At 38.8% G+C, this 27,647-nt stretch overlaps 4 protein-coding genes across 7 annotated transcripts in view; 1 reads left to right on the forward strand and 3 right to left on the reverse strand.

The window, feature by feature from the left end:
• The first annotated feature begins 129 nt into the window (after window positions 1–129).
• LOC129576310 (protein ELYS homolog) lies at window positions 130–9,081 on the forward strand. Of its 2 annotated transcripts, none has more exons than XM_055461201.1 (7): window positions 130–355; window positions 427–564; window positions 655–1,089; window positions 1,158–2,167; window positions 2,267–3,184; window positions 3,252–4,455; window positions 4,525–9,081. In XM_055461201.1, the coding sequence occupies exons 2-7, from the start codon at window positions 468–470 to the stop codon at window positions 8,835–8,837; spliced, it is 7,977 nt and encodes a 2,658-aa protein (XP_055317176.1). In that variant the 5' UTR covers window positions 130–355; window positions 427–467; the 3' UTR covers window positions 8,838–9,081. The 2 variants fall into 2 exon arrangements, with proteins under 2 accessions (XP_055317176.1, XP_055317185.1); XM_055461210.1 differs by having other exon boundaries at window positions 167–348.
• Window positions 8,851–14,638, reverse strand: LOC129576316 (uncharacterized). 2 transcript variants are annotated; one of them, XM_055461234.1, is made up of 14 exons: window positions 14,222–14,638; window positions 12,847–13,045; window positions 12,566–12,771; window positions 12,201–12,494; window positions 11,982–12,134; window positions 11,849–11,914; window positions 11,459–11,779; window positions 11,299–11,394; window positions 11,004–11,216; window positions 10,432–10,935; window positions 10,299–10,339; window positions 9,686–10,231; window positions 9,492–9,615; window positions 8,851–9,407 (listed from the first exon to the last, which is right to left on the reverse strand). In XM_055461234.1, exons 2-14 carry the CDS (start codon window positions 12,983–12,985, stop codon window positions 9,291–9,293), a joined length of 2,820 nt encoding a protein of 939 aa, XP_055317209.1. In that variant the 5' UTR covers window positions 12,986–13,045; window positions 14,222–14,638; the 3' UTR covers window positions 8,851–9,290. The 2 variants fall into 2 exon arrangements, with proteins under 2 accessions (XP_055317209.1, XP_055317201.1); XM_055461226.1 differs by lacking the exon at window positions 14,222–14,638 and having other exon boundaries at window positions 12,847–13,485.
• A 1,491-nt stretch (window positions 14,639–16,129) lies between these two features.
• Window positions 16,130–20,457, reverse strand: LOC129576324 (calcium-binding mitochondrial carrier protein SCaMC-1-B-like). 2 transcript variants are annotated; one of them, XM_055461258.1, is made up of 5 exons: window positions 20,000–20,457; window positions 19,204–19,402; window positions 18,380–19,112; window positions 18,118–18,302; window positions 16,130–18,001 (listed from the first exon to the last, which is right to left on the reverse strand). In XM_055461258.1, exons 1-5 carry the CDS (start codon window positions 20,009–20,011, stop codon window positions 17,604–17,606), a joined length of 1,527 nt encoding a protein of 508 aa, XP_055317233.1. In that variant the 5' UTR covers window positions 20,012–20,457; the 3' UTR covers window positions 16,130–17,603. The 2 variants fall into 2 exon arrangements, with proteins under 2 accessions (XP_055317233.1, XP_055317225.1); XM_055461250.1 differs by lacking the exon at window positions 20,000–20,457 and adding an exon at window positions 19,628–19,724.
• A 2,659-nt stretch (window positions 20,458–23,116) lies between these two features.
• Window positions 23,117–27,647, reverse strand: part of LOC129580583 (uncharacterized) — a 101,427-nt gene continuing 96,896 nt past the window's right edge. The window contains exons 12-14 of the mRNA XM_055471167.1: window positions 26,869–27,046; window positions 25,681–26,783; window positions 23,117–25,512 (exon numbers count right to left, since the gene is read on the reverse strand). Coding sequence (XP_055327142.1) covers window positions 23,995–25,512; window positions 25,681–26,783; window positions 26,869–27,046 — 2,799 coding nt within the window. The 3' untranslated portion in view covers window positions 23,117–23,994. The remainder of the gene's footprint in view (window positions 25,513–25,680; window positions 26,784–26,868; window positions 27,047–27,647) is intronic.

Below are 27,647 nucleotides of genomic sequence, written 5' to 3' on the forward strand. Positions count from 1 at the left end.
GTTTTTTCATTCCGTTTGTTCGTTGTTTTCAGTCGTTTACAGAAAACTTGGAACTTCGTACTAATTTCCAATAACGTTCACAGTTTGAACGCAATGTACTAAACTTCCACTGGAAGTTTGACAGACGGTGAGTATTGCTTTTGCGCGCCATCACAAATGTCATAGCATAATATCAAAGAAGCCATCGAATGTAACCTCACAAACACGACAAGCTGCACACATTGTTCACGGGAGCAGCAAAAATAAAGCGAATTTTCAGTGAGATAATGTAAAAAAAAACAACACCCGATTGTTGAATTTCGATTAAAATTGTGTACTTGGCACTGGTGTTGATAAAAACTTGGACGGGTAATTGGTGTGTACATGAATATTCGCATATGCGTCTCAGAAAACAGTTAAACTAATGTGTGTTTTTGTTCATCGCAGGGGATTGCCGCATAGCACGCAATACGCTTAGCAGCGCAAAAATGCGGCCGGAAAGTTTGGAATTAGAGTCGAAATCTCGAATATCTGTGTCGCAAACAATTTTACAGAAACTAAAATCGAGTTCTCCGAATGCATCGGGTAAGATAAACATTTTAATTTCTATTGAACAGTTGTTTTACTCAAGCTGATCAATGACATGACTGAATTTCTTTGTTTCGCAAAACATAGGCATTGCAAGCATCTGCAATGAAGAGGAATTTCTTGGTGGGGTGATTCGAGGTGGTCAACTTGCTTGGATTGCAGTCGGATCGAATGTCGAGGTGTTATCTACCAGAACTGGACACAGAGTCGCCGGACATTCGTTCGATGAGAAAAGTATCGTCACTTGTGTGGCCGAAGTGACAGCAAATGATATTAGCTCATGTTTATTGATCATTGCCGTTCAACGAGTGCCCATTGGCGGACTACTGTATTTGTTTTCGGTGCAAGGATCTCGAATTGTTCATTGCATCGGCGTGGTTGACAAAATCACCAGCTGCTGTTTCATAAGCGATGCTGCATGCAAACGTGGCTGTTTGAAGACTTTCAACGGCTGTGCAGCGGTCGGAACTGACGCTGGAGAAGTGTTCTTGGTCGATTTGAATCTGAATCGATGTAGAGAAAGTGAGTTTTTTTTTATATATTTCAACAGAAAAAAACGTTCCTAATCGACAACACTCTTTATTTTACAGCTATATCAAGACAGAAACCATTCAATCCAAACTCAGATGATACGTCGTGCAAACTACTATCGGCGCCAATTGATGAGGATGAAGTTCGTGTACATATCAAGCAAACGCGGCTTGAGAACATAAATTTGGGCATTCGTTTGGATTTTTCTGTCGTTGAACAGCCTTCACCCATTTCGTCAATACTGTCAATGCCACAAATGCAAATGATTGTGATTGGCCTTGAGAATGGTTTGCTTGCCCTATTCAACTTGTGCGATTTGAATGCTCTCCATTTGGCATACCCACCAGAGATCGATTCACCGCTTCTAAAAATGACATTCTTAGAACCGGCCGACGATCCAAGACCATGCGTATATATTTGGGCATTTCATGCTAACAAAAATAATTTCCCATTCGCTGTGATGCATTCCGTTTCGTTCACGTCGAAAACCTATCAAGATGGCGAGAATATTTACGAAACATTTCAATGGTGTCGACCAGATTTGACGATTCCAATTCATGAAAGAGAATCAACGCCAATCTCATGCCAATCGGTGACTAAAATAGTTTCCGATGAAGAAGATGAACAGTACAGCCTGTGCCTGTTAGCATGGACCAATCGAATGTCATCGTTCGTGCTGGTTTTCGATTTGAATCAATGGTACAAGGAGCAAATGCCACGCATGTGTGACTGGCGAGATTATCCAAGCTATTTGGCACCGTTTCCAGTCGAAATTGGTGACGCACCGTTGGACATTTGGCTGAATCCAAAGTCAGTAGTAACTTTCAATTCGATACAACGACCCGAAGAGCATTTCTACCCGACGTCGTTGAGCTTTGATTTGATTGAATTGAAAACGACAATCGTTCATAAGCTGCAATGGGCTGGATTGCAAAACAATGCCATCAAGAAATTAAGCAGCACAGGTGCCGTTGCTATTCTCATGCCCGATGAATGTTTCGTCGAGTTTTTGGAGGCTTCGCTGATTCCACAGTTGAGCGACCAAAATTATCATGCGAACCCATCAAAGGTATGGCATATTCTCTTCAAATACTTTCACAACATTTCTATTTCAAGCTATCTGTCATAAGATTCGAATTTATTCTAAAAAAACTCTTCAACATTCCAGAGATTGAAACAAGAGTTTCTGTTATCAATGGCATTGGAATACAATTGCATGAGTTTATTGCGAGAATGTGCGCAGCATTGGGCTGATGGCAGTCACATGGGCCGTGGTGTCAACGATGATGGATTGACCCTATCAACGCTCACCGATTGGATTTGGCATCAAGCAACGTTAATCAAAGACCGATGCAACGATCTCTGTGTACCACTGTTCGATGACTCAGGCATCACAATCGATTTACGGTCACGAAAAATTCTTGCCCATTACTCACGGCAATTGAAACTACTGGCCGACCTTTTGCACATGATCATCACGAATTATCGCCAGTACATACCGGATGAAATTTTTGATACGCTCACCATGCAACGCAACTCGATTCGCATGACATCAGAGTACCAAGAAGTCCTTCAATGGTTGCTGAACATGGGACTGTTACCCGAAATCGTTTGGAATCAACTGTCGCTACCCGAAGCAAGGAATAATACTTTCACCGCAATACCGTATCCGTATCGGATCCTGAATAAATTCTACACTGAGCAACGGCAGCGATTCTACGACATTGATCGCAGTAACATCACACCAAAAACAAATAGCTGCAAATGTTTGTACATCGATTCATTCATCGATCGTGAGTGCAACTCTCATTTGCTACGGAACGAATGGAACAATGGACTAGGTGACGGCTTGTACCCACCGCCATCATTACAAGCGATGCTCCGCATTCTCTTGATACCCGGCATAACGCTGGAGAACAAATACATGCTGTTTGTCTACCTTTTTCTTGATTTACACATGGTTCTGGAGGCCGAACACTTCAACGTCGTGCAAAATCTCATCAAGTTTCCGGCCGTTTTCAATTTGAATTCATCGCTGATCAAAACCACACAAGCATTCTGGAATTTGGATCACAATGAATATGAGGTAGGTTGTCAATTATTTTAAGTCTTCTTTGGTCTTGGCCCTAATTGTGTGTCTTATTTTCGAACAGATTGCATTGAAAGAGCTCATTTCGCCGCTGACCAGTGACCGACTAATATCGCAGTGGCAACAAGAGTTGTTGGTAAACACACTTCTGATACGTGATATGCCCAATTTGGCACTGCAAGCAATACGTGCACCTGGTCCATCGATCAACACACCACTTCGTATTAAAACTCTATTGGCAAACAACTTAATCACCGAAGCATTCGAGTTGCAACGTTCCAAATTCGATGAGCATCTTTTGTTGGAGTTTTTCAAAGGGTGTCACGAGCATAAAAAGTGGAACTATGTACTTGGTTTGTCGTTGACGGAACGGGAGGGTGAAATTTTGTGTAAATTCTTGAAAACATGTGACTCTTTGCTGTCTGAGAATTTGCAATTGCTGTATTTACTGCAACGCAATCGATACATTGAGGCTCTTACATATTTGGACGATTTGAAACACAAACCCCGATCGATAGCTATGCATAAGAAGCTAGAAAATACGCAAGACATGATAATATCGTCGTATAAACTGGCTATGAATACGACAAACCGAGCACTTTGTGATCAATACATGGCAATAAAAGATCGTCTGCGGGTTGATGTACAGCAAAATAATGAATCAACCAGTCCGTTGAGCAGTCATCTCAATCCATACATCGTGGATACTAATGCAAATGTCGTTGGAAGTGTATTCCACAGAGCAATCGTATCGGCAAAACGTACTGGTTTCAATAGTATGTCACAAAAGTATCACATACCACTTTTGGGTAATATACGCGTTGATCTCGATTTGGAAGAAGTCGATGATTACAAACCGACTGTGGAGCCAAAACCGTATATCGGTCTATTGAAGCGTCGCAAGGAAATTTCATATGAAAATAATGCAGATCCGGATCAGCGGCAACCGGCAGCCAAACGTCAACGCACTGACTCATTCTCGATAGCCGATCAACCGCTGAAGAAGCACGCTCCCGGTATAAATAGCTATTTGATGACATCGCTAACGAATCAGAATCAAATGGTAAAGAAAGCAGTGAATCGTCTAGATTTGGATGACACCATTGAAATCGATAATGATCAACGCAATTCGTTGGGTGAACTATGCGATACGGTCAATTTGCTTAGTACACCTGTAGTGAAGAGCAGCCGCTTGGACATACACAGTCGCATTGAAAGTCGTTGCCAAACGCCACAGAGTATCTTGAAACAGCGACACACCGAAGCAGGTTCGATAAATTAATAAAATTGGTTTTTTATTTGTTTGTTTTTTTTATATTATTCGTTAAATTTTTCAGGTTCGATAATTTCACGACGTTCAACATCACCGTCGTTGACAGTGCATTCAGCCCGACGATCGGTTGATTTCAATGCACAACCATTTTGCTATACAATTCCATCGCAAAATGACGAGTATCGTCTGGGAGCCATTGAAGAGACAGGACACATCGAGGAAGATGACGATTCAAGCTCATTGAATTCGCCCAATTCAATCAAAGGACGGCGAGCGATTCATTCGGGCAAAAGTAGCACTGCATCGAATTCCATCGACGAATTTTACTCACCAGAAACATCGAAGGTGCAAGAGGAGCATGAAAAATCAATTCAAGTTGCTGAAAATAATGAGCTGTCACGTATATCACATCAAAATGATGCTCCAGCAGCTTCGAATTCAAATATTAAATCTCGACGTGGATTGCGATCAAAAACACCGGAAATTCCAATGATGAGCTCGACGCGTATAACACGCTCACGTTCCAAGTTAAACTTGGACGACTCGGTCGACTATGAGACTGCTACGTCACAACCCGTGCTGAATACATCAACGCCAAAACGAGCCACACCAAAACGTTCATCGTCACGATCATTGAGTAAAAATGTGATTACATCGAATGCATTGAAAGCACAAAGCGAAGCCGAAAAATTGGTTAAAGATAAGGAGCCAGAATACGTTTATTCAACGGATGATTCACCCTATGCCACCATTTCGGAAGCGAAGCAACGTAATTATCTAAAAGATGCATCTGAAATGAGTGTGAAACAAGCTTCAATGGCATATTCCACTGATGAATTGGATGCAACACAGTTTAAACATAAACATAACCTACTACAAGATTCATCATCGTTTGCATCGGAGCGTAGTGAAAGTGACGCTTTCGAGAAACTTTCTGAACATGAGGATTCCATTAAGGAGCAAATCGACGAGGAAATCGTAGAGCAAGTTGAGCAAAATGTGCAAGAGTCGGAATACACAGAAGATAAGCCAATTGATGATCAATCAACTGTTGATTATTCGATGGAAAGCATTGGAAATGAACCAAACCTTGAGCAAGTTCAAGAAAATATTGAAATTGCATCAGACACGCCAACCTCAACACAAAATAGCCCAATTCCAACGATCGTTGTCACCGAAACTGTGTCGGAACAAACTGAAATCACTACTCGCACGTTCCCACAAAATTATTTGGTTGATAGTTCGATGGGCGCAAGTGAATCGATTATGCAAAAAATCAATCGTTACGAGCATTACACGAGTTCATTCGGTGAGACTACGCCTGCGAAAAATTTCCTAGAAGACAGCTCGATTTGTACACAGCAAACGGCGGCTGAATCAGCATCGTATGTGGACAGTGAGAAGGATGTTGTGAATCTTGACGATTTTCATGATGATGAGTCGAAGAGTGAATCGTCTTCAAACAACACCATTTCCAGTGAGGATAGCTCTGACACCGAAATTCAAGGCGATTTAGTCTACGAAGAGAGCGATAATGAGGAAAATGATGAGGTTATTCAGATTTCGAGCAGCTCTGACGATGACGATGATGACGATGAATCGCACAAGTCTTCAGACGATGTACAAATTACCGATTCACATAGCTACAACGAATACGATGATTTGAAGTATGACATAAATGATGAATTTGCCACCACTTCACAACCCCAATCCACTGAGTATGAACATGTTGATGACTATCGTATCACCGAGTTGCAATCGGCTCAACTTGACGTTCAACCAGACGACACCGAAGTGCCCAGCTTGATTTCCCAAGAGCAGGCAATGAATGAAATGATTTATGGTGATTTGGGTGTGGCCGATGCTGAAATGTTGGACTTGGACGTACATAACGATGCATTTGGATTTGAAATGCATGGCCATCATGGTGAACAAAATCAAGGATCCGTTTATTTGGAAGCCGTTCAAATGGCATCAAAACGAAACGAACAAGCCGAACAGTTGATTTTGGACGATCCATCAAATGGTCATGCTCCATCGAGCAGCAGTGAACCATCAAGCGGAGAACAAACACAGCAACCAGACAATAATGAGGCACAATCGGCTTGTCAAGAGCAGACACAAGAACTTGTTGCCGATGATAAAACTGCAGTTGAAGACAAAGTGGAGGATCAGGTTAACGACGTGGTCACGACTGGAACACATGAAGAGAGCAAAGTTGTTTATATTCCAATTCAAGTCGAGCCGTTAGAAGATGAAACAAATATGCAAGATAAAGCTGTTATAATTGACGAAACTACGGCTGTTGATAGCACAACTCCAGACAATCTTGAGCCAATCGAAGTTACCGAATTCGAAATTGAACCAACAAATATCTTTGAAAATACTGCCATTACAAGTACATTTAATGTAACTGAACCGGTTGAAATTTTGGCACAAGGAATTACACAGAAAAATGAGCCGGGGAAAATTGAGTCAGAGCCAGAGCAACTTAAACCAATTGAAGTTGAAGAAATTTATTCTCCCGAGAAAACAACGAAGAAAGATGATTCAGTCAAACCAAAAACACCAGCAAGAAGAACACGACATACGACTTCACAACAGGACACGCCGAAAAAAGTTGAAGCGGCTGAAAAAGTCGATGAAGAAAATGAGAGTAGTAAAGCCGATTTACCTGAAACAAACCCGAAAGCTAAATCAAAGCTGAAAAAATCGGATTCGCAGCAGACGTTGACAAAAATGGACGAAATTGAGGTAGAAACCAGGCCCAAACCACGAACTAAACGTGCAAAATCACAACAGCCACCTGAACCAATCATTAAAGATGTGGATCGAAAGAAACGTGGTGCATCAGAGCAAAGAGATTTTACAATCAAAATCGAAAGAATGGAATTGATGCCTGAGCCAAGCGTCAAAACGACAGCAGCCGCCAGTGAGCCGGACGCAGAAGACAAAAAGCGTAAGAGACGTGGTGCTTCGCAGCAAAAAGAATCATCGGCCCAAGTTCCAACTGAAGAGGAGCCAAGCACCTCAAAAGTCACAGTCACAAAACGTACCAGAAACAAATCGGTCACCGAATCAGGTCTTGGCGATAAATTTGATGCAGAAGAGAGTGTATCAACCCGTCGACTTCGCAAAGCTACGTCCCATCAAAGTCTATCGGATGCTGTCGAAAGTACAATCGACGAATCGTCGACAACAACAACCAAACGAGGCAAATCACCAAGCAGAAAGAAATCAGAGACCACCGCACCCCGGCGTGCAGCATCGCATCAAAGTTTATCCAGCACTTCGGATAGTGGAAATCAAGGTAAAGAAGAGCCGGTCAGTCGTAGCACACGCGCAAAATCAGTTTCGATGCAAGATATCAACAATCCACGAACAAGACGAGCGGCATCGCAACAACGTTTGGACGATATTGACGAAAAGGAAGAAACTAAAGTGTCAAAGCGTAAAAAAGTCAAATCTGAATCGACCGATTCGGATTCAGAACTTGGTGATCGATTCGATGCAAACGAAAGTGCACCGAGCCGACGACTTCGAAATGCCGTTTCACATCAAACACTTTCGAAAATTGTTGAAAGTGCGTACGAAGAATCACCGGCGAAAAAAGGGAAATCCAAAATCAAAAAAGAACCAACAACACCGAGAACAACACGACGTGCCACTTCCATCCAAAGTTTGTCTAGTGCTGCTGACGATGAAGCAAAAGTGGTGGATGCTGAAGTAACGAAAACCCGTTCAAGAAAGAGATTAAAATCAGACACATCGGATCAAGCTGAAGAAAAAGAGGAAATCGGAAGTAAAACTCCAAAGTCACGATCACGGCGCACTTCATCCGTAACAGAAAAATCGCCAAAAGACACTGATTCCGCAAAGGAATCGCGCAGAACATCGAAGCGATCGAGTAAAAAAGATGATGACACCCAATCGGAAGCTTCTTCAATTGTTTCGTCACGCAGTCGCAAGGCAAATACTGACGATGAAACGTCTTCAGTAAAATCAAGCAAAGTTCGCGCCACACGTTCGGGTTCGGTTTTACCAGCCATTGCCGAAGATGAAGTTCAAACTACAAGCACATTGTCCCAGGATTATTTGGAAACAAGTCGTTTGACTCGTTCACAACGAGCTACTGTTGAAAAATATGCTAAACTCAAGGAAAAAATTTCAGCCGTGGAACCCACCACCACACGACGAAAAGCTCGCAAAGCCAAGGCCGATGATACTGTTGATGAGAAGCAGTTCGATTTCGATCACAGCGATACTGAATCGATCGTATCACAGAAGAGTTCCGTGTCTAAAGCATCAAAGAAATCAAAAACATCTGAAGCATCTACATCGCAACGTTCAACACGTCAACGGACTCAGAAGAAATAAAAAACTTCGCCACTTTGTTTGATACCAATTATTGTATTTAAGATTGAGGTTCTTGTAAAACATGAAGATACATTTTTTTCTGTTGTTTTTGTTAATGGGAATTAAAAAATTTCGATTTGAACGGCACACTTTTTTCAATGCGACTCAAACATTTTTTAGTGCTGTTTATGTTATAGCCGTTTGCAATCAATTTGCTACATTTTTTGGATAATAAATCGATTTAAATTGAAATAAGAACATAAAATGGAACCAAACGCATTTTTCATGGTATTTTTTTTCTCTCTTAAAGCTAAATCAAAACTGTTGGTGAGGTCATACGAAAAATAAACGTAAAATGTAAGTATTCTCATGTTCGAAATATTTGAGGAGCCCGTTCGTTGTCAACGAATCGTTGAGAGTTTTGTTGTAATTGAACTGAGTTGGTCATTTGATGTCGATTTCTTGACGAATTGTTTATTGCCATTCCATCGATGGTTGATTCGATGCTGCGCTGGCCTCATCGTATGCTGCGCGCGTTCCATCAATGTTCACAACCACAAGGTCTGTAGTCTCAACAATTTCTTCCGTATCCTATCAACAAACAACATAGATATAATATTGGTTAGGCTTCCTCTTTCCTGCTGAATTTTACGAAAATTCCGTCAACCGACTTACCGTCTTATTGATCCACATGTGATGTGTAGTGGTGGCTGTCAATTCTTCCTGTGGATTCACCATCATGGAGATAACTTGGATTTCATGCGATGTTGTCATATTTTGCAACAGCTTCATGATTGGACTGGAAAATGATGAGATAAGCAGACATATTAATGGTGTTTTCTTTTTTGAATGAGTTCGAATAAATTTACCCGATTAACGCTGGTTTAATGATGTAATCAAGGCTGTCAATGATCAGAATCGGTGAGCCAATAGCCTGGTTTATGGCCAACTTCAGAACCAAAGCGGCAGCGTGATGGCTCAACGTTGTGATCTGCTTCGGATCAAAACCAATCATCGGATCAGTCACCAGCATGGTTATCGGTGACTTCAGTGCAGGCTCTTCGTATGACAATGTCAATGTCATATTCCATTTTGAGTGGCAATAGAGTGACATCTCACTGAAAACCTTGACAAAGTGCAGGAAGCGCTTCTCAAACGCATCAGCTCGAGCAGCCACCTGACGCTTTTCGACAACTAACTTTGAATTGATCGTTCTCTTGACACGTTTATTCTTCTTTGCCAATGCGTTCAGCTCTGGATCATTGTGGAAGATGTGACCGTCTTTGTGTCCGATTTCCAATTCTATCTTGCTGATTTGTGAAGCAACAGTTTTGAAAATCTCATCAATCGATGCATCTCCACCGAACGTGCAGGCATTCCGAGGAGAGATTTGATCAAAGTAGGCTTTCGGTGATCTAATTGGAATAACAGAACGATAAAAATTCTCTTTAAAATGAAGAGCAAAATACAGCAAATACTCACGTCTCTTTCGTGGGATCAAATGGCAGGTCCAACACCAACTTCTGTAAAAATCAAGCGAATATTCAGGATTTTAAAACAGAGATTTTGTGGCCGTGCATTAATATTGAAAAGAAGACTTAACGTTCTGTCTTACCGAGATGACAATATTGATATGCTCAATTGCCAGAGTTGCGCCATCCAAAAATTCCTCTTTCAAAAGAAGCAATGAGTCGATACATGCATGTTTGACAAATAATTCATGCGATTCGTCTATTTTCTTGCCCGCTTCAATGAACATTTCTAGTGTCATTTGCTCATGAAAATCCAACCGCAACGACTCATCAGTGTCAAGTCGCTGCTGGTACGATTTCAATTCGGCCACCTTTTGTTCGGAGAGATCAATTTGCTGCTGTACGGCTTGCTGACTGGTTGCAAAAACGTCCTGATGACGTTTGATGCAATCAATCCCACTGAGAATCTCCGTTGTATCAGTGCCGAAGCCAAGATCTGACCAGATGTTCTTGAACTCCGCCGAATACTTTGCGGCCAGTTCATGTTCTGTTTCCTTGACTTTATTCTCAAGATCGTGTTTCTCTTGGTCCATTGTCGCCGTTTCTGCATCGTCTTTGCGATACCAGATTCCAGAATATCCTTTTTCCTAGAAAACAAAACAAAAACACAGACTAATAAGTACAAATATCATCGAAAATGTGTAACGACTTTTACCTTGATGCGTTTCACAGTCTCACCCAGCTCCGAGTAATCCTTCTGTTCAATGGAATTTTGCACCAACATCAGTGACGACAATGATTGGAGCACATCGAAGTTCGTTACTGAATCATCCCTCGAAATCAAACGTCCGAATGGATTTGGTTCAAGGTGTTCGTAACCACGAGTAATATGAACAATAACGTGTTCGTTCAATGGTTCGTTGTCCCACTGAAATGTTCAATTGAATATTGATTACTCATAACAATTTAGTATGCATGGATCTGTCTTCATGAAAATTCCCCTTCAATACCTCATCGCGAAGATTCTTTGGATCAAAATCCGTCGTTTCGACAGTGCAGAAGCCATCAGAGGGCGGTAGACGAGTGTAATGATTGAGTGTGAATCCCTGTAAAACCGATAAAATTGAAACGTTAACGTAACAATCTGTATGCAATGTTTGTTTTTCTTACAGCCCCCTTGTATTGATAAATTTCCGCATCGCTCAATTTGGCTCGTTGAAGTTTTGCTGCAGCTTCATTCTTGGCATCTTCTAGCTGCTTGCACCATGGACTATTGCCATTGCCATCGTTCGTCTTCCAATCGGTTCCCACTTTGCCATACTCTGCCAACAAAAGGTCGAATCGTTCGTCTTCCGATTTGATGATCAAATCCAAGTTGTCGTGTTCGAACTGAGCGTATGCTTCGCCAAATTGTTTGGCAGCATTTATATTGGTCATGCTCAAAACTCGGGCTTCCTCTTCAATTTTATCTTGAATGGTTTTGCGTTGTGCCTAAAATGTTACATATCGTGAATCACTCACAGCTTGCTGATATGAATGCAATGATTGAATCTTAGGTACATCAAGACGCGATTTCCAGTCCATTTTTGCCAGTTCCACAAGTCCATTTGCAGTGAAATCATCATCCTAAGAAATACATAACAATCACTTCAATGCTTCTCATTGTTTCATCACCCAAAATTTCATCACTCACCCGTTGGAGAATTCGCCTACGAAGCTCGACGCCTTGCAAATCGTTTCCATTGTCAATTTGCTGACGCAGTGAAAATATTTCGTCACGCAAAACTGCCGCATATGTATGATAGAAAAACAACTGTAGCAACCACAAATCACGCTTCCCATCGGTCTATCGATACAAAGGAGAATATTTATGTTGAATGCAGCTCAAAAATGAATGAATATCAATGAATACCTCGCATTTTTCTTTTTCAACTTGTTTGTTGAATGCTTCCTGGGTTTGCTTGATTTTCTTGTTGCATGCACTCAGCACCTTTTTCTGATCGCTCAACATTTCTACCGACCCATCAAATTCGTCGTAGTCATTGTTTTGCTCTTTTCCCATCAAATACATCTCCAAAAATGGACGCAAATCGATGTGGCTTGTGGCGAGTGCGTTTTTTATGCCACCTCCAAAACAAAATGGCTGTGTTAATGCACACACCTTGAGCTCGGCAAATTGATTGAAATACTCCTTTTGCTCGACCGCCTGTTGATCAAATATTCAATGATTCGCATGATTAAATAAGGAAAAATGCAATATATTGAACCAAATCTTACTCGAAAAGCGTCATCGACACCATCGATCTGTATTCCATATGCCATTTGTGCCACACCATGGACCACTTTCTTTGAATGCTTGAAATGCCATGTTTCCACCTGACCCACGCCGTTGCCACGTTGCAATGTCACAATGACCTCGGCTTTTTGAGCATCAGTATCGTGGCCAAAACCAAATTGGAATGCTTGAAACAGCGTCGTTCGTTCTGTGAGCATTTAAACTCATTAACTGCGATCAATTCGACTTTGTTCACCATTAAACTGTTCAAATGATTATTTACCATAGAAATCTTTGACGCTGATTACACCAAAGGTTCCCACCGGTTGAATATTCCAAGAGAGGAGTCCCTTCTGCAGCTTCTTGAAATCGACAATTCGCAACGATGTCAATTTCACTTTCCGAATTACACTCTGATCCATTTTCAACGGGTTCCAATGTAATCGAACTGATCAAACTGATTGCAATCTATTGCCGTTTTGCTGCAAACAATTTTCACTTCAAAGTTAATCGCGTGTATTTGCAGAAATGATATGCTCACTCAGCATCGTCACTCATTCAATATTGAAAGTGTCTGCTGCATTAACACGAAGATGTGTGATTCATACTATTTCACTACCAAACGAATTTCAATGACGATCAAATTTATCTCAGTTATTTTTGTGTTTTATTGAAGAAATATTGTTTAAAAAATGCCGAAAATCCGATTTCAATCATAAATTGATCGAATCACTCTGACTTAAAAATCGTATGGAAGTGCACAGAGCAAACACAGCTTTTCAACTGACCGCATAAGAACCGCTGCATATATTAGCACAGTATAATCTTCTTCGCTGTACTGAAATGCATTTCGAACCAATGTCTTTGGTGCTCTCGCACGAACACACACCAATCTTCTGACATCTCAAACGTGACACTTCACACAACCGCATTTTTTAAGTATCCTGAATGTTGCGTTGACGTGTTACAGATCGCCAAATGTTGATGTCCTGCATGTTTTGCATCAACGCTGTGCACATTTTTTCTTTAATTGCGTATCTTTTTCATGAAAACAGTCATCTCCGCTACTCAAAACTATACCGAAACTTGATAGCGTTTTTTTCTCTTTCGGCAGTTGTCGATGATTTTGAATCAACCAAGAATACGATTTCCATTTATTGAATAGGTGTCTGCATATATGCTTTGTACCGGCCTTTTTTTCGTATGATGAAAACCGGTTGAAGATAATTTTAATTAGTTAGTCATTGACATAAATTGCAAATGTTCATTCTGTCCACCCATAAGATTGATTCATGCATTGCGCTTTGTATTCGTGATATTCCACGCTATGGTACACAAAGCATATACATAGAATACAGTCTGAAGAGCGAAACAGTGCGTATACAAATCGCATATCGTGATTCGTTCATATGGCCAACTTCGTTTCTTTCTCAAAAGCATAAAATCTAAAAATATGAATTGGATGGCGGAAAAAGTGAGAGGCAAATTCACATTGAACCTTTTTTAAATCTTGAAAAAGGTTGAACGGATTGACAATGACGAATCAAACGCTAGATTGATTTTCTCTTTATATGTTTTTCCATGCAGATATCGGTATCAATGGCCAATGATTCGATTTCTTTGAATGCATCTGGAATGTTATGAACCAAATGGCTTACCTTCGATCAATCCAAGGCGATTGCGATGAATTTGAGGCGTCTAACTGTGTATCGTTTGTTGATTGATCGGAAAATCTCCTTGATGTAGGTATACTGATCGCTTATGCACTAGATGTCCGTTTCATTGACACGCAATTCCGTTGCAAATGTACCAAGCTGTTTGAACGCATGACGAGTGTTATAATGCTTGCTCACTGCACTAATATCAAGTATACTTTTCGGAATTTTGTGCACGCCCATGATCCGCTGGTAGATCATGTTGATGTCACCAATTTGCAACAGTTTATACAGGTCCAAATTTCGGAATACCTTTGTCAGTGCTGTTTCTTCAAGCAACGACCAATGAAACGGTGGCCGTGGGTTCAGCTTCAACCATGGACCATCCTTTTTGAATATTTGAAATGCACGTTGATCCACCTTTAACGAATGAAGTAAATGACGCGCTAGTTAATGAACACTTAATAATAGAAAAACATTTTCAAAAAATAATGAATAAGTAACTTTCTGCAAACTTGGTCTGGAACTTATTAACAACGACTGATTCAAAATACATAATCCTAGAATCATTGCCACTGTTCGTCTTAACCGCTACCGTATGACCATGTACTAAAAATTCAATCGGGCAATTCATCGCATGACATTAACATAGCTGTCAAATTATCAGCCATATTGACGCTCGTTTGTTTCAGTTGCGTCAAATGTGTTTGAGTGTCTTCATAAATAAAACACAATACAGAACGAGGAAATATTTTGATTATTAACTTCATTTATAGTATTATCAAGAGATTGAAAAGGAAAAAAAGTTTAGCTAAACTATTTTGTGGAGTTTAGACAAAAAATGCCAAAAAGTAGCGATAGCAGTGACGATAGTCAGGTTGATGCCGGAGAGACGACAAACATATCACCCATCGTGGAAGACTATTGCAAACGAACGTTCAAATGGGCTTCTTTGTTGTATGCTGAAATCATCGAAATTTTAGTGAGTCCAGGTGAAGATGCACAGCTTTTGAAGGATTTGGAAAATATATTAGCGGCACTTGACGATGAAGAGGTCGTCATGAAATGCCTCACCACAATTGAAGTAAAATTAAAAACAGCGGACGTTGAGAAAAAACTGAAAAAAAGCAGCGTCATTACGCCACCTAATCCATCGAAAAAGCGCAAAACGGCAGAGATCCAGCTCCCAATATGTAAATCAAAAGGCGTCGCACACACAATGAAAAACCTTGCCAAATTTGTGGGTTTATTTGAAGCGGAGGCGATACGTATAAATCGAAAGAATGAATATGGATCAGCAGATGAGTCTAGAATATATCAACTGGAAGTGGATGCAAATGTGTCCAAGGATTTACTGCTGAAAGCTCGTGAAAATCTAAAAAACATTATAAATAAGATGAAGGCAAAAGGAATTTCATCTGTCGCTAGTACATGAATTTGTCGAATCAACAACCAAACAGGACTTCCAGTGCGAACGAAAAACCATTTTTTTTTATTTCATTAAATAAATTTATCGTCACACAGCTATTAAAAATTTATCTGTTCGATTCCATTTGAGTTTGCTGCCATGTCCAATTTTCAACTACAAAAGCCAAAAAAAAGTTCAAAATTAAATAAAAAATATTCAATAAAATCACTTCTTGTGCACTCTGCAACTGTCTCACTTGTTTTATTAAAATCTGTAAACATTTTATCTGTGGAAACCGTTTGGTTTCTTAACTCGCTGCCAGCAAAACAATACTTGACTGTTTAGAAAAACGAATTTGAAACAGTGAAGCGTCAATCTTTGCACATCATGTGCTCAAAATTTCCTCCAATATCGACTGCACTTCTGGGAATGTTGCTCCACTAAATCGTTGTCGTTGCACAAGCGCTGAATGAAAATGATGACAAAATAAAACAACCGATAAATTCTATTGAACGATAAACGTCAAACCAAGTTGACGCACATTTTAATACAATGAGAACATTTTTTTTGTTGCAATTTTGATTCAAAGTCTTATTGGTGTTTTGAAATGTAATTACACTATTTGACAGTTAGGTAATCAGCTCAATGCCAAAACAGAAAACCAGTGCTTGAAAGAGAAAGAGAATATGTTCAAACATGGAACGGTGCAAGAGTTTATATTGTGTATTTTTGGTTAATCGCTAGAGCGTGCGATAATCAATGGAGCCGTGAACGTTTCATTGACGTGTTATAATCATCCAAGTGTTCGTATCTCGGTCATTTTGCATTTATCATGAACATTTTTTCCTTTTAACAAAATTGTTTGTACTCAAACTGCTTGTTACATGAAAAATAAGCACGTTTGCCGTAGGTTTCAAATGAATTCAACACATTTTCTAGATTCATTTTTATCACAAACGCTGCCTCCGAAATATCGGAGTCGTAGCGCTTATCCTGAACTGAAGCTGAAGTCATTTGTCTTCTCTTTAAATCTCTTAGTGTCAAAAAGTAAGATTCACCTTAAAATGTAACATGTTTTCAGTACAGCAGACACTTTTGCAAATAAATAAAATCATAATTTAATTAAATGAAAAGGAACACGTCCGAAGCATGGCAAAATTATTTTCAACAACTAAAAAAAAAAACAAAGCACAGTCGTAATCACAAAGTCTTAGAACTCAAGTAAAATAAGATCTGTTGTATACATGTGTAATTGAGAAAGGGAGAATTTTGTTTTTCATCTCAAAGTGAAAACGATTGATCTGAATGATGATTTGAATTGTTTTTAAATACAAAATTAAAGCGAAAAATAAATAATATAGAAAAGAATTGTGTGAAAAAATGGGAAAAATACAAAAGAAAAATCGGATTGGTTAAAAAATTGTGTTTGTGTTTCTTTCCCCGTTTCGATTAAATATTCTATTTAATAAATTAATAAATACTAGATGTTATCTTCATGCGTTCAAAAGAACATATCATTTCCCATGTTCTCGTAATAATGTCTTTCTCTTTTCCGTTTGTTTAACGATCTATCTATTATAGTAATTCAATTTGTATTTTTTTTTCTTCTTTGAATGTTGCATAATTTTAGCGAGAGATTTTACTCTTGTTTCTGAATACAGGTCACTACTATTGATATTTCGAGCTCATCTTTTCTGTTTTAAAATAATACATCTACTATTTTGTTTTGTTTACTTAGTTTTTACAATTTATAGTTCAATAGAAGTTGAAAATCGTTTAGCTTGATTCGTTTGAAATAGTTAGAATTTTAACTACACGATTTAAGCAGTTAACATTTATTTGCACGTGTGTCGTATTGCTAAGGAATATCTGTATATATAGTCCAAAATTTGCTAGTAAGGAAGTGTTGTTGTCAGCTAAAAGTTTCTCATTAAAATGAAGAAAATAAAAATAAATCACGATTATGATGCTAAATGATCACGACATACTGACACCGAGCGCTTGACTTGTATATTCATAAGTAACATAGCTAATCGAAACGGCGGGCAAAACTTTAATGAAATTCGGTGTGATTCCACGATATAGTCCGGTGATGCCTTCGGTTTCGATGATGCGTCTAAAAATGCCAGACATTGTGTGCTCTGGTTGGCGAATAGCCGGCTGTTGTTTGCTATTGTTGATGACCTGCGCTTGTAGCCTGGTCCGAATCAACGCCAATGGGTATGAGCACAGTTGACCGATAGAACTCGATGCCGTACCACAACCCAATAAAACGAAGAAACTTGGTCGCTCGCCATCCATCTCATGCTTATTCAAATATTTTCGCTTGAGAGTTTCATAAACAGCCAAATCGATCCCAGCGTAAGGGACGATTCCTGGTTAAAAATCACAGTTATAGAGCATTAATTGTATAGAAGGTGAGAAGAAATCCACTTAAAAACATACAAAACCAAAGTGATAAGCAAAAAAGAATGTATCTTTGGAAACTAACCTAGAATATTTGGGACGTATCCACGATAAAAACTGCATATTCCTTCATTGGCATGAATTTTTATTGCCGCATCCAAAATGCCTTTGTATTGGCCGGTTTTTCTTAAAGCTAACCTCGTTTTCAATACTTCCAATGGATAGATTATTGTTTGGCTAATTCCACCAGCACATGCCCCAGCCATGAACCTAAAATCAAAATGTAACGCAATGGATGAGAAATCGAATAAAAAAAGTGTAAATTTAATTCCAAAACCAAAACCTGCCTTTCATAAATACTAAGTTGTTTCTGTTCATTTTGTCTGATAAGTTGTTTAACCTTTTCGTATGCAGCAAATTTGAGAGCTGTTTCAGGCGCAATTTTGAGTACGTTGATACCGTTGCCACGCCAAAAACTCCGTATACCACCCTCTTTCAATAAATAAATAAAACTATCGGCAATTCGCACACGGTTCGTTTGAACTTGTAAAAACACTTTAAGTCTATCTAATGGTGCGGTGCACGTACGTGATACGGCTCCGGCCACCGCTCCCGCCGCCAAATGTCTCCATCCGCTGGCGATTTCAGGCACAAAATTGTCTTCGCCTACATCGAGATACGTAGAATGTCGCCAGAAATTGATGATGTGATGAATGTCATGGGAAGGTGCCAAAAGTAGAAAGTCTCTCCATTCGTCATAGCTAATTATCAATGTATCATCCTGATCGACACGTCTCAACAGTTTCAACGCTTCATCAGCGTCAATATCGATGCCCAGCTCCTTGAATCCCGATATCAAATCATCCAAATTCACTTTGCCATCACCGTCCTTATCCAAATGTGTGAAATGAAGCAGTAGATTTTTCTCGTGCTCGCGTACATAATGAATAAATTCGGCTAAATTCACATGACCACGATTGGTTGTGTCAGTTTGTCGTAAAAATGTTTCCGCATACTGATGCGACAGGTGGATGTCTTTCAATGCCTCACTTAGGTCATGAATGTCAATTTGTCCATTGCCTATTGAAAATGAAATCAAAACGGAAAAATCAATAAACACGAAAAATTCCCATTTCAACATACGGCGAAGCAATTCGAATCGATTTCATACCATTTCGATCCAGTTGGCTGAACAGTGTTTCATATCGCTTTTCGGCTGCGAGTGGCAATTCATGTAAATAATGCACGGGATGATTGCTTGTGTTTGTGTGAAGGTGACCAGCTGTGTTTACATTTTTACTCTCGGTCTGAAATTTTTCGCCAACATCGTGACATTTTTTGATTATTTCGTCTGCAGATGACGATGACATCTATGGAAAAGTACGACAGAAGAAAAAAATATGTCAAGAAATCATGAACTAGGTGGCTTTGATAAAGAGCAATCGGGACGATGATGAAAATACAAAATGATTTATCAAATATGACACGGTTGTCGCTCATTAAAATATCAACAACAACAACAACTTGAATACGGGACGTTTGTGGTTGTAGATATTTCACAAGCCCCGACCGCACACAAATGAAAAATAAAATACGTGAATGTTGTCGCAGTGTTTGAAATACGCCAGTTTCATTAGATAACTTTCATTTATGCTCTGTGCTGCGCTACTTTCTCACTCTATGTATATGTATTCAATGCCAATGAGAAATGTGAGAACTACGCCAAATGCCGAAAAAAACAAACACATGCGATGCAAACGATACATACACGAATGCGTATCGCATTTATGGGCTACAGCATATTGGCATCAATTTCAATTTTTGCACACACACATATTCATACTGACTCATTTCAAAACCATTCCATTCACTTATGACTGGGCGCAACAAAAAATGCGATATTTTCATTTTCACTTTCGCTCAATTGTCAATTCGAATAATTTCCGATGTTAAAATTTGGTTCTTACCACAGATGACATCACGGCAATTTTAAAAGCAAATAGACATTTAAATGAAAATTTTCATGTATAAAAATCACCAGTTGATGCACTTTTGAACGACGCTTAATGGGAATTTTCTGCAAATTTCTTAATTGGTTTATTTTGTTTTGTTCAGAGTAAATTTTTTTTTCATTACACTTTCGAATGTGAATATCGTAGTTTTGCTACTTTCAAACGCAAAATTTCAATGAAACTTTCGATTTACGGCCACAATAATACCGGCAAACAACGCCAAAACATAAATATTGATTGCAACGTTACGATTTTCACAGCACTTTGAGTCAGCATAATCACTCTTGACGAAATACACGAGCCAACAATCGAATCAATGCCAGGCCATCCATCGAATTAGTACGAAGAAAAAAGGGAAAATTATGTTACTCGTGTACAAATGACAGCTGGAAGCGAACACACTGTCAAACAACGAAAAAGTTTTTTTTAATATCGATGGGCGAATTCGCCCAAAACAAAAAGCAAATTACAAACGTCATGATAAAACATTTGAACGGTTTTTGTGTTGTTTTTTTTTCTATGCTTTTGAAAGGTGGCGCATAATGAAAGGTTTTATGTTGCGAAGTACATGATGCGAACCAACGGATTTTTGTTCAATTTCGAATGGAAACTCGATGAGATTATGAGTTGTAAAGGGAAAGAATGTGTTTGTTTACAGAATTGTAAATTAATCGGTCATTTTAGGTGGTAATTAGGAACAAAATATAAATTGTTTTTGTATTTTTTCCCTTTGCATATTTTGAATTAAAATTTAATGCTGGAACCTATTAACTCACACCGAACAATTATGCACTGAATACAAAGTGCTATGAAAAATATCAGAAGAAATCCAGATTTAAAACAAACCAAAAATAACAGATGGTTGCTACGTAAGTGTTCAATTCTACGCAATCCATGGATGAAGACAACAATATTATTTCCAATAAAACAAGCCCAACATACTTCGCCCATAGCGTAAGAAAATGAAAAGAGCAAATGCCACATTCTTCATTTTCCATGCACTGTGTACACTCACAGTGGACAAAATTTCTCGATGCACGTTCAACTCGAGCTCCGGTGAGCACATCTCTCGTTCTTTTCTTATCCGATGAATGTGGATTGCATTTGTTTAGGATTCATTTGATAAATACCACTACGTTCTACACTATACTCACTTGAAAAATCCTTGTACGCTACAGCCATTTATTGTGATTTTTTTTTAAACACGAATGTTGTATGTGGATCATGTAGATTGATGGAGTGCATGCGATTCTTTCTGATAATGGAATGACAAACACGTGTTTCTACCGTAGTGCACTTGAATTTGAATAACAATAATTCACTAGAACTCTTACGCTTTTTCCGTTGAGATTTTATCGAGAGCATTTGCGACAACTAAAAAATGGATGGTGTGTATTGTACATGTCTGACTTTCCATAAGATTCTCGATTCTTTAGTGTAGTTTATCAGGCCACAAGCCGCCTCTTGGTAACAAATGCCACACCCGCGCTCAAAAGCATCGGTTTGAAATGAACAATGAACCGTAGTGCACTTACCTCTTACGAATCAATTCTTTCATTTCCTTGAAACGCAGAAATTTACAGCACACAACCGATCTCATTGATAACAAATACTTGGTTTTTTTTTGCTTCACATTTATTTATTGAGTAGTTCAAGTCTGACAAGGTTTGGTTGTTAATTCCATTAAAATGATTATTATTGTTGATTCACTGTATTTGTCTTATTTGTTATTAACAACAATTTATGATATTTTCGACCTGTTTTATGTTTCTTCCTTCCTTCATTCACTTCGAAATGCTTTGAATTGTGTGACATTCGATTAGGAATTGAAATCGGATCAAACAAATCTTTGAATGGATATGAAAGTACGAATGTAAATCTTTTTTTTGACAGCAGATTCTTCTCTCTTTTTTGCTCCATTTTTGAATGAAAAAACATACGATTCACATTGGGTTGTAAAAATGGTGTCGGACGATTAATTGCCAGTGTGTGTTTGAAATTATTTCTCTTTTCAAATCCTCTGAAACCATATAATTAATTAAATGGCGGAGTTTTGTTTACCTCGACGCAATGGCTACGAGCGAATGTGGTAAAACGATGAAACATAATTGAGGCTGTGAGAATGAAAATGTCAATACAGGAATGAACATTCTGAAACGCATCAAGAAAAAAAAATTCGCAAAAGTGAATCATGAGTTCTGAATACGCAAAATTGAACCATGAACCTCCAATGCTACCCATGTAAATTCATGTTTCACTTTTGCATATTCAGAACTCATGATTCATTTTTGCGAATTTTTTTTCTTGATGCGTTTCAGAATGTTTATTCCTGTATTGCCATTTTCATTCTCACAGCCTCAATTCGAGTATTTCATTTTACTGTCTGTAATGCATTTCTGCGTTCAGTGGTTTGGATTTTTTTTTTAAATTGAATGGCTCATGTGTGCATCTTCGCAATGAACCGACATAAAACATATAGAAATGGCTTTTTTCAACTTGTTAATGCACCTGAGCCACATAATTTTCCCATTTTACACACTGGAAATATAAACTTTAAAAGAGAAAGAGTGAGAATGGCTCTAAGCAAATTTATATTTCTGTAACGATGAAAGGGTTCTCTTTTCCTTCTTCTTCGCTTTTATGCTGAATTCAATGCTGTTTTGTGGTTACGCAATGCCATTATCTAGTCACTCACATTTAAACAATCCTTTGTGTAGGCATATCGAACGGTGCAAATTCTAATTTCTCTTGAAAAAGGAGTATTTTAATTACTTTGGGCGTGTAAAAATGTTGAATTGTGGTAAGTTGGCTGTATTATAAATCCCTTTTATGCATCTTTTGCAGGGAATTCCAGTGAAATTGAATCGTTCAATTTGAATGGAAGAAAATAAATTCCAAATATTGTAGCAAACGACTATGTACCGTTCGAAATTGAATTCATCCAATGGTCTCCCATCATCTTAGTACGACCTATATCATCGCCGTCGATAAAATAAATCTCTTTCAACTGTATCGATCAGAACATTTGTAAGATATGTAAATCCAACAAAAAAAAACAATTACTCAACAATATAAAAGAAAAAAGACTATATTTTTGATAGTTTTTGAAGTTTGTAAAACAAAACAAAAGTTTACACAGAAAATAACATATTATTTTGGTTCTTGTTAATGGACCTTGATTAACATTCAACAGTTAGGATTATTTTTATTATCAATATGTTTTTGTTTTCATTTATAGCTAGATTTTTCTGTTTTATATAACGTCAATATGAGTTTTGATTATCGATTTCCATTTGCTAGTTACATTTCAACACCGAACACATATCAACGTTCCTCCTCGTCATCATTGCACAATGTTATCTTATTTCAATTTTTCTTATAGTTTTTTTTTCTTTGTTCGTCACTAAACAACAAAATAAAGCAATTAATCAATCAATGCAAAAAGAATCTTCGCTCCTTATCGTGCGCGTTCTCTCGCCGTCTTCGATAATCCTTCAAATATATTTGTTTTAACAAAATTTAGGCACTAAAAACTAAATAAACTAACCTTAAAATTAGAATCAATAGAATTGTTTTGTTTCCTTTCTTTGCTCATGTTTTACATAAATCGTATAATAAACGTTTCAAATTGTCACAGAACATATTCATCTCAATATTCTATAAAGTCAATTTTTTTTATATATTCGAAATTTGTTTTTGTTTTGCCGAATTTTAATTTCCAAAGCATTTATAGATTCATATAATAAATTTGTAAATCGTTTTATGAAAGAAGGTAAATAGTTTGATATGGTAAAAGTGAAATGTCCATTGTTTGGTAATTAATTTTTTTTTCAATATTTTTGTTTGTCTCTTTAAATATAATTTACAGAAAACACTAATGAAATACCACTCACACCCATTTGCAAGTGATAAAAAGAGAGTGGAATTTATGGCGAAAAGAGATGTAAGATTCAGGGAGAAAAGACTCGTAAGCTCCTTATAAGTGTGGCCAACACATTTAATAGGCATTCGGCTTGCAGAGCTTGTGCTCCGGCACCGAGTGGGCCGATTTGAACGTTAGCTAATTCACGAAAACTGGACGCAACATCGTGCACTTTCAGTACAATGTTTCGCGTTTGAAGTGGTGCCGATGTGTGCTTGGTCATGGCCTGAGCCAGTTCAGTGATGCGTCGCAATGCGGTTAAACAGGCTGATAGATGTTCGGGTAGTGTGGTTGGTGGTGTTTTTGACATTGTAGCAACCAGAGCCTTGGATGATGTGACTAGTTGTGTGGCGATTTCAGTTAATTCATTGCGTGCCTTTTGGAATTTTTCCTCATCGATTGATGCACCGCCGCCAGCCGATTGGGCGGCCTGACACTGGGCCGCAATTTGATCCAATTTCATTAGAAGCCCAGCCATTGCCAAATCTGTTTTTGCCATAAGAGATTCAACATTGATTACATGACCATTACGCGATTCTAATAAAGGACTTCCATTTGCACTAACTGGGGGAGATTTGATTGGTTCATGGTTCAGTTTTCGGTTCATTTGTGGTGAAAATAATACCGAAACTGAACTACCATTTTCTTTGGGACTTTCACTATTGAAACGAAAATGGCCGTTCGTTAAACGTGGTGACAATTGGATGGGTGGACTGGTGCAACCGTTTCCATTGGTCATCACTCTGTCTGTGTTTTCGGATGTCGGATAACGTTGGAATCGTGGCGATACAATACCTGCGATCCGTGAATCGGAGTTTATCATTTTTGGGAGTGGGATCGGTTGTCTAAACACTGGTTTAACGGGAACAGGTGGTAAGTTTGGTTTGCGTGGTGGAAGTGTGCTCAATATTGGAGATGCAGGCTTTGGTGCAATGGGGAAAACTTTTTGTGGTGTCGTTTCATAGTAAACTCCATTTCCGCCGCCATTCAATCGAAATGTGTTGGTTAAACTTGATTTACTCGTTGGAGATGCGATTCTAGCTTGTAGATCATTGCTTTTGGGTGGCCGTTCTGGTGGAACGGGCTTCTCTTTGTGCTCACATCGACGCGGTGGCAGTTCCAAGTTTGGATTTTTTTTCACATTACTTTGAACACTCATGCCATTTTCGTCTTTCTTATTTTTTGAACAACATGAAAATGGGCCTTTGCGTTCGACTGTGGCATAGTCAATGGTTTTGTTTTTAGCACCCAATGATTGTCCATTTTTCGATGAATTCATATACAAAGACTCTTCGTGATGGGAATTCGATTTGGATTTTTTACCATCCAATTCGTCGTCACTCAGACAGGGTGGAGGGGGGATGATGTACGACATAATTTCTTCGGGAGTCAATTCTTTGGCCGGAGTTATTTTTTGTGTGGGAGGTGCAATTGCAACTTGAGCTAAAAATTTCTCTAAATCACCGTCTGATTGGGCCGTCTTATCGCCGAATCCCGATGGTGCCGCATTCAAAACATTCAAAGAGTCCAGTTCGTCCGGTGTTTGCTAAAGGAAAAATGAATATTGATGATGATAATTAAAAATGTTTATAATAATGAAAATCCAAAGAAAAATAGACTGTATCAAGTCGAAATTTTCGACTCGAAACTCATTGAAATTTATTCTAAAAGAAAATTATCTATTGGAAAAAGATAAACTCGACAAAAAAATTACCGGTGGTGGAATAGCCGTCAAATCAATAACATCCGGATCTGATTCGATGAATGTATCGTCTCCGATTTCGAATCCATACAGTTCGCTCAGCTTCTTTGCTGCCAGATCAATGTCAGCGCTGTCTTTGCTGCTAGCCTCCTTCAGCAATTTCAAATACTCGCGCAAATTGGTGTCTTTATTATCGGGACCAAGCGTTGAGCTGTCTGGGCTGTGCAATCCAAAACTGGTGCGAAACACTTTTTTGCGTTCGGCCGGTTGCGGACGATGGATCGGTGAGCCGGTTGGAGTGTTGATTGACTCCGAATCACTTTCGCTTTGCGACAAATCATTGCTAATTGCATGCAAATCACTTAGCAACTGACTCAACCCTTGCACTTTACGTTGTGGTTTTGGTGTATTCTCTTGCGATTTATTGCCACCATTGGTGCTTTCAAATCCATTGGCTCCAATCAAATTCAGTCCTTTAGTAATTCCATTCAAATCCAAATTTATGGATTCCGCCAGTAAAACGAGTGAGTCACTATGCTTGAGAACGCCTGGTGCTGGTGTATCTTCATTCGAAGATTGCTTACTGCTATTCATACTATCGCAATCGCTATCAAAGTCGAAATTTTGCCATGGTAACCGTGTATTTGTTTTCATGTCGCACTCGTGCACCAATTCGCCTTGTTCATTCAGATATTTCTCCGAATTTTCCACCATCTTCTGCATTTCGGCCACTCGCCGCAACACCTCCTCATTGCGTGTTTCAATCAATCCATTGATCGGTTTGCCCTTAGTGCCTTCGAGTATTTCCATGGTCATAACACTGTGTATGTCAAAACCGAATTGATCGACTCCGTTTTGTTGTTTGTGGTTATTATTGGTCAGCGTAGTGTTCATATTACTATCACATTGATTGGGATCGGCAACGATGTCGATCGGTAACGATGTCACCGAATGATATGGTGGCGGATTTATAAATAGCATATTGTGTGCACGTCCATGCGCTTGCGGCAAATAGTTCCATGTTGATGGCAACACTGAATGTGGCGTTAAAAATGGTGGCGCTATCTCCTCCATTTCCTCTTCAATCAACTGTTTATCGATAGGCAATAGTTTTCCTGTGAATATCCCGAAGAAGAGAAAATAGTAAATATCTACCGTTTATTATTTGGCCACGAATTCGTCGGCCATGATTCAGCTTACCTGTCAACAGTTTATGGTAACCGACTAGGACTAGTGAAAATTCTAGAGCATCGCGATCTTCCATCATAAATGATACTAAACGGTCCGGTTGCATATAAATACTAACGGTATGGGTGATATCATCTTCGCGCGTTATAACTAATCGACTTAGGCTTTCTATACTACAAATTGTTTGTGGCTGAAACGAAATAATGCAAATAGGTGAGATTCCAAATTCCATTTTGATTGGGATTTCCACAAATATGGAAAACTAAACTGGTTTTTGTTCTAATCTCGATGGCAACACAGTATCCGAACATACAGGGGAGGTTTCTCATGCGCATAATCAATTAATCTGAGATTGATTACAGATGTTGGGTTTTCCAAGTTTTTCTGCACGCCATCAACTCAACGATGAGTCATTATTTAGTCATTAAAAGCGAAAGTGGCAACCGTTTGGCCGCATTCTACTTTTACAAATGCAAAATAATTTAAATACACCGACCTTTTTCCTAATGGATTATTATTAAATTAATAAACTAAAATCTGTGCTGTCGTATGCCGAAGCAACAAGCGTGTTTTCATCGGTAATTAGTTTCATTTTTTCTCGCTTTTTCTTTCTCTCTCCCTCTCTGCCGAATGACGGATCGCGTGTGTTTAATTTGGCCTGTGTTTTATGACTTTGAGCCATACGCTGAAATCCGAAATGCCGAAGCATTAATGTCAGTTTTATGTTCCACGCACAAATATACATCATTGTGTCATCATTATGGTTTTGCGAATAACAGCAAAGCGCGATG

The sequence above is a fragment of the Sitodiplosis mosellana genome, unplaced genomic scaffold (genome assembly GCF_009176505.1).
Source record: "Sitodiplosis mosellana isolate CC-2019 unplaced genomic scaffold, AAFC_SMos_1.0 Smas_scaffold_1, whole genome shotgun sequence".
Classification (NCBI taxonomy): Eukaryota; Metazoa; Arthropoda; class Insecta; order Diptera; family Cecidomyiidae; genus Sitodiplosis; species Sitodiplosis mosellana.

Bases quoted from the DNA above. Each gene is read 5' to 3' on its own strand.
- LOC129576316 (XM_055461234.1), bottom strand. From the start codon at position 12,985: ATGGATCAGAGTGTAATTCGGAAAGTGAAATTGACATCGTTGCGAATT. The intron at 11,395-11,458 runs GTAAGAAAAACA...TCGGTTTTACAG, and splicing joins TTTATCAATACAAGGGGGCT to GGATTCACACTCAATCATTA. The intron at 11,217-11,298 runs GTATTGAAGGGG...TGAACATTTCAG, and splicing joins CAAAGAATCTTCGCGATGAG to TGGGACAACGAACCATTGAA.
- LOC129576324 (XM_055461250.1), bottom strand. From the start codon at position 19,666: ATGAAACTGGCGTATTTCAAACACTGCGACAACATTCAC. The intron at 19,113-19,203 runs GTATGAAATCGA...CATTTTCAATAG, and splicing joins CAGCCAACTGGATCGAAATG to GCAATGGACAAATTGACATT. The intron at 18,303-18,379 runs GCAGGTTTTGGT...TTTTGATTTTAG, and splicing joins CAACTTAGTATTTATGAAAG to GTTCATGGCTGGGGCATGTG.
- LOC129576310 (XM_055461201.1), top strand. From the start codon at position 468: ATGCGGCCGGAAAGTTTGGAATTAGAGTCGAAATCTCGAATATCTGTG. The intron at 1,090-1,157 runs GTGAGTTTTTTT...TTTATTTTACAG, and splicing joins TCTGAATCGATGTAGAGAAA to CTATATCAAGACAGAAACCA. The intron at 4,456-4,524 runs GTTCGATAAATT...TAAATTTTTCAG, and splicing joins ACAGCGACACACCGAAGCAG to GTTCGATAATTTCACGACGT.